At 45.2% G+C, this 6,179-nt stretch overlaps 1 protein-coding gene across 4 annotated transcripts in view; it reads left to right on the top strand.

Annotated features, from left to right (window-relative positions):
- Nucleotides 1–6,179, top strand: part of USHBP1 (USH1 protein network component harmonin binding protein 1) — a 40,928-nt gene that overhangs the window by 532 nt on the left and 34,217 nt on the right. Inside the window, exon 1 of one of the 4 annotated variants that reach the window (XM_083181923.1) lies at nucleotides 4,811–5,043. The exons of 1 other annotated variant lie outside the window; for it this stretch is intronic. In XM_083181923.1, the coding sequence (XP_083038049.1) occupies nucleotides 5,007–5,043 (37 nt within the window). In that variant the 5' untranslated portion in view covers nucleotides 4,811–5,006. Of the gene's footprint in view, nucleotides 1–4,810; nucleotides 5,044–6,179 lie in introns of those variants that run through there. 2 more of the 4 variants (XM_083181949.1, XM_083181940.1) reach the window with 2 other exon arrangements.

The following is a 6,179-nucleotide window of genomic DNA, read 5'->3' as shown; positions in this document are numbered from 1 at the left end:
TTCTTTGAATATGTAAGAAGAGATAGTTTCACTGTCTGCCAGTAGATGGCAGTATTTCTGAAACTCATGGGCACTAGCTATATAAATGATAGTATGTTCTTGTGCAGAATGGGTCTGACCAGAGAGTAAGCAGCCAGAGCTCAAGGTAGTATGTGCCCCTGATGCCATTTGAACAAGGGCGTAACTAACTACCATAGGTGCAAGGGGTGCAGCTGCTATGGAGCCCAGAGCTGAAGGGGGCCCATCTTTACCATATAAGACTTAGATTCTAAGTAATATGTTTTACATACATTCATCACCATCAATTGCTAAGGGGGCCCTTAAACTTTTGCTATGGGGTCTACGAATATCTATTTACGCCCCTGCATCTGAACTAGGGGGTGCCTGAAAATGTTAGTAAGCAGAATGCACTTTTATACAATACAATAGAAGATAAGGAAAAGCGCCCAGAGTTAGGAACTGTAGGCGCTTTTCCTTATCTTCTATTGTATTGTATATTTGTATTCCAGAAAGGTAACTCCTGGCTAGGAAAGTGCTGCCCTTTTTAGCGCCATTGATTGTAATACTTTGTATTTTATTGTAGAATGCACTTTTGTTTTCCTTTGGCCTGGGCCTTATGGAAAGGTCAACGGTAGTTTTTTATTCCCCATGGCCTTGGGGGCGTATTTATTTTTTCATTTACTTTTTAAGTTTGTACTTGTTTTGCAACTATGCTTCACCTTTATTTGTTTTATGTGTGCGGTGTAATGTTTTTGTGGGGGTTTTTGTGTGACCCTTATTGGCCACCTTCCCCAGACTGCCGAGTCTCTTATCTTTATGGGGAGGGTTGAGGTGCCCATACACTGCTGCGATGTCTTGCAGCAGTGTTTGGACACCCGATACCCTGGCAAGCTGCCAGGACCTTCCCGGCGGCAGGGTCGCATGCGATCTATTGCGATGGATCGCATGCGTCCCTGCTTGCCGCCTCCCTCGCCACCAGGAGGGAGGTTCCAGGACGGGTGGTCAGACGGGCAGCAGGTCCGACCACCCGGTCGGGTCCGATGCACATGGGACCGCGCATCGGACCTGACTGCATGTCAGGTAGAGGCGATTTGGTCCGATTTAACGGGCCGATTGGTCGTAATCGGCCGAAATCGGACCAAATCGCCTCAGTGTATGGGCACCTTTAAAGTTTATTTTCCCCAGGGAAAAGCTTCAACTAACTGGGTAGGATGGTGCAACCCCGAGCCGTGAGGTGGAGGAAAGTGTGAAGATCTTGCCCTTTGCCATTTTGGCTCCTGGGGTTGGAAATTCCAACTGAGCTTTAGCAAGGGGGACCCAAAGATCCTCTTTTCCCCTCAGTAGGCCTTCTGGCTCTGAGGGGGTGGGGAGTAACAGGGGCATTCTCATTTTGGAGAGGGTTCAAAGTTCCATGACCTCCAGCACAGTTTTTGCATTGCATTTGGTGATTGAATCCATGCACCTTGCACTTGGTCTAGCTGGCTGTCACTAAATTTTTGCTCTCCCCTTTTCTATTCTTGGTCATTAATAGTCATTTGGGCTTATGTAATAGCTGGCGGGTTGCTGGCTCAGGTGAAATTCTTGCTAGTGTATTTTTGTTTACATTTTTAAAATGACAGTTATTTAACCCCTTCCCGACGCAGCATGTTTTTGCCTTCCTGACAGAGGCCTTTTTTTCAAATCTGACATGTATCACTTAAGTGGGGATAACTTTTTTTTGCTTTTACTTATCCCAGTGATTTTGAGATTGTTTTCTCGTGACACATTGTACTTTAAATTAGTGGTACATTTTGGTCGATACAGTTTTTTTTTTTGTGAAAAATACCAAAATGTCGTAAAAAAATGGAACATTTTGCTATTTGCTAAATGTAAAATTTTCTGCTTGTGAGACAAATAATCATACCACTCAAAATAGTTAATAACTAACATAGACCATATCTAAACTTTATTTTTAAATCATTATTTCAAGCTCCTTTAATTTTTTTGGACACTAGGGGGCAGCAGAGTCTAAATTTTACACATCACACATTAAAACGCTGTTTTTGGCTGTTCTAGTTTGAACAGCCAATCGCAGCGATCGCCCATTACGGGGGGCATCGCTGCCCCCCCTGGGCAATGAGGGAGAATGTCTGCTGTCAGGGACAGCAGACATCCTCCCTCTGTCACCGCGTCTGTAGACGCGGTGGCACTTTGAAGTCATGACGTACATGTACGTCATGTGTCGGGAAGTAGATCCCGGCCATGACGTACATGTACGTCAAATGTCGGGAAGGGGTTAAAAGGCGACACCAATCTGTTTTTTTTTGTGCCGGACGGGATCCCGACTGTTAAAACACAGACAGACGGGTTCCCGATGGCCAACGGCTATTCTCCCTCGTGGGGGTCCACGACCCCCACAGAGGGAGAATAGAATAAGTGGCGAGCGTAGCGAGCCACCGTGCCCGCAGCGTGGCGAGCGCAGTGCCCCCGGCAGAGGTTCCCTTTCATCAGCGACCATCGCTGATGAAAAGGAGAAACTCAGCAATATATTGCTCAGCCATATATTGCTAGCAATATATGGCTGAGCAATATATCTCCCCCCGTGTGTACGTACCTAATATGCACCTTTAATGACAGCAGGAGGCAGCAGCAGATTGCACAGGTATTGCACAGAAACTCTAGACAGGAACCTGGAGCCTTAGTATTCTGACTTCTGGATGAACACATCGATCAGACTAGTTGTTTAAGGCCCTGAACTGTTCTCAAGTGACTCCTTATATCCCCCTAGGTAGCTGGGTATTGGCTATTGACCGCAGCAGCAATTACTGTAGGGCACAACCAAGAAATGGGATTACTTGAATATATCTGGATCTTGTGACCAGTGCTGACCTCAGGGAGCCTCACAGGTGATTAATCGGTACTTGTTTCCTAGCACGGCGCCACCGTTTTTTATCTTAAGCACCGGGACCTAAAAAAATTGCGTCAATCACATCGCATGCAACCAAATCGCATGCGATCAACGCGATTTTTACATTGGAATCAATGTAAAATGATCCCTGAGACCCAATTTTACATTGGTCCCAATGTAAAAAGCCCCCTAAACCCCAACTTTAATTGCATACCCCCCCTCATGGGTGAAATGGCCCCCCCATTGTTAACGCCACCCCACGATGAACACCAACCCGAAGTGTGGCGAGCGCAGCAAGCCCGTGAGGGGCGTGGTACGCGTCCTCCGACCTTTTCATACCCCCACTATCCACGTCGGCATGGAGTTGATTTTATAAAGTGTGGCGAGCGCAGTGAGCCCAGCGAGGGAACGGGCATAACTTCACAGGTATACGCGTCCCCTCACGGGGCTCGCCACGCTTCGGGCTCGGTGGCTCGCTGCGCTCGGCACACTATATAAAATAAACTCCACGCTGACGTGGATAGTGGGGGTATGAAAAGGTCGGAGGACGCGTACCGCCACCCCTCGCGGGCTCGCTGCGCTCGCCACGCTTTGGGTTGGCGTCAATAGTGGGGTGGCGTTAACAATGGGGGGACACTTCACATACTTAAAACCCATGACGGTGGCCCATTTCCCATTGTTACCTATGTAAAATCGTGTTGATCACGTTGATCGCATCGCATGCCATTATAATGGCATGCTATGGTCGCGATCAACGCGATTTTATCATTGAAAGCTAATTTAACATTGAGCCCTATGTAAAATCGCGTTGATCGCGTCGGTCGCATCGCATGCCATTATAATGGCATGCGATGGACGCGATCAACGCGATTTTCTCCTTGCTGGCAATTAAAACACTTAATTGACAGAAAATCGCGTCCATCATGTCGATCGCATACCTTAAGTTACCTTATCTTAAGGTATGCGATCTACCACGACGGGCGCCGTGCTAGGAAACAAGTACCGATTAATCACTGAGGAATGCAGAGCAGCTGCAGCAGCAGCAGCAGCATGGACACAGACAAGCCTGGAAACATTGTAAATCAGAAAACAAATTTGAGCCAAGTCAGGTTTGTGACAGGAGAGAGGGAGGGACAGGGGGCATGGCCCTGTGGTAGTGCTGCGATTATAGGCCCTGCACCCTGGCCTTGAGACAAAATTCCATGTGGGGTCACCAGAGACTTTTTAATACTTATGTAGTTTCACGGCGCCAGCATGGCGCCATGCGTCTGAGTCCCCTTGCTGGCGCCGTGAAACTACACAAGTACCGACTTTTTTGGTAGGGGGGAGCAAAATATACTTATATACCCGCACTCACTACCGCAGCAGGGTCTGATTTCTGGATCACAATGCAAGTCACAGAAATATCACATTGCCTCGCACCAGCATGCAGAATTGTAATTGTATGGTATAAGGTTCATTTTGTTAGCTGTTTATATACAGTGTTGGACTGGCCCACAGGGGAAACCCCCTGTGGGCCACACTTCCCGGGCCTTCCCTATAGATCAGGTTCCAGAGTGTGCATTTGTATTATACTTTTTACATATGTTATCTTATACTACACAGGGCACGGAGGATGACATTATTTATGTTTCAATGTCACCAAAATAAAATCAGTTATGTCCTCCTTAGCAGATGACTCAGACCGAGCCTCTTACAAGCCTGGATGGAAGTAATGAGTACCTTACCATCTTGGCGGCCCTGAAGAGGGGTGTGTGCATGGGTGCTGCTAGGATGGCATGTTGATAACAAAATATAGCGGAGGGGAGGGTACCAACAACTATCTTACCTACAAGCTCCTAACAAGTCTATGCACTGGTTCAACATATAAATAAAAACAGACCAGCACTTCTAATCAGTTGATTGCAATAATGTCAGAAATGCTCTGTAGTGCGTGTGGTCTATTAAGACTATATTTTAGAACTATATACTGTATAGTACTTTAACATGCAAGTGACAAGGTACCCGCATATATGTATGGATGACAGACTTCTCCCGTTAGAAAACGACTTCCCTTTTAGACAAATATCCAAGTATCCAGCTCACGCCCTGTTTCCTTCCCTTGCTTCCAGTCTCTTATATGCTTTTGGGTACAATGGACTGCTCGGACATAAGTGGTAAGTGAGAGCGTATATACAGTATACCTTACTGTTAGTGTTATGTCTTTACACTGTGTGTTTATTATGGTTTTTGTATATAGTATCCGCCTACCTTCTTGTTATTACCTGATGATGTGAGTTTGTTTTTCTTAATTCTCTATTTAGCTTCTGTTTGAGCATGATTTACCTTTTCTGTCCAGCTACATTGGTTGGTTCTTATACTATAAATAATCACTTTTTGTGCTAATTTATATTAGTGTGTAGCACTTTCTGTAAAACTTAGTATTGCTCAGCATAAGCCATGCTGGAAATATATTGTTTGGTGGGAATAAATAAATTAATAAATAGTTACTAAATGCAGAAAAATATAAAAATGTAAAATATATATTTTTTTTTTATGGAAATCTCAAATTGTCAATAGGTGTTACATTCTCTTTACCAAATGTACTACAAATACCTAAAGTAATTTTTCAGACACTGATTTTGTGCTTGCGTCTATATATACTGGGTCATTGTATTGCTGGAGACCAGGATATTACATTGAGTTTCCTGTTTTTGTATACTTAAACCACTCCCTGTCAGCCACTGTCCCTGTCTGATATGTCATTTGTAGCTCTCAGTCATGGTGCTTGTGGTTTATAGATACGAGCTAATAATAAAACATTCAGAAATACATGTTAAATATATCAGTAGTTTGACAGAACCCAGTTGTGATAATGGAAGATTTTTTTATTCTCCATAAAATACATACAATAGTAGATGTTATGGGTGTTAAGGGGCATTACATAGTAAGGAGGTTTTATACACCTCTGCTGCTGTAACATGGGCATCTCTCTGCACTCCCTGAGCCTGAGTTTTCTCTTGACTTCATAGCATATTGCACTGCAACAAACACTGGCCCTGATTCAGGTTCACTCAGAACGGGGCAAATTCGGCCCCTGTCCGATGTCTGGGGGTCTGCGCATGTTCTGGTACACATCCCTTCGCACGATACCAAGGGGATTCAGCGGCAGAGAGGGCGGGAGGCAGGTATTTGGCAGAGCGGAGTCTCAGATGCTTACCGAGCAAACCTGACTCAGGGCCACTGTTGGGTAACATAAAAAAAGCTGACAGTAGCGCTTGGCTTTGACTGGCGGGTTTGCTAATACTGTAAC

Source organism: Crinia signifera, chromosome 1 (assembly GCF_055691185.1).
Source record: "Crinia signifera chromosome 1, ASM5569118v1, whole genome shotgun sequence".
Taxonomy (NCBI): domain Eukaryota; kingdom Metazoa; phylum Chordata; class Amphibia; order Anura; family Myobatrachidae; genus Crinia; species Crinia signifera.
Note: the sequence above shows the minus strand (reverse complement) of the source record. Positions and strands in the feature narration are given on the sequence as shown.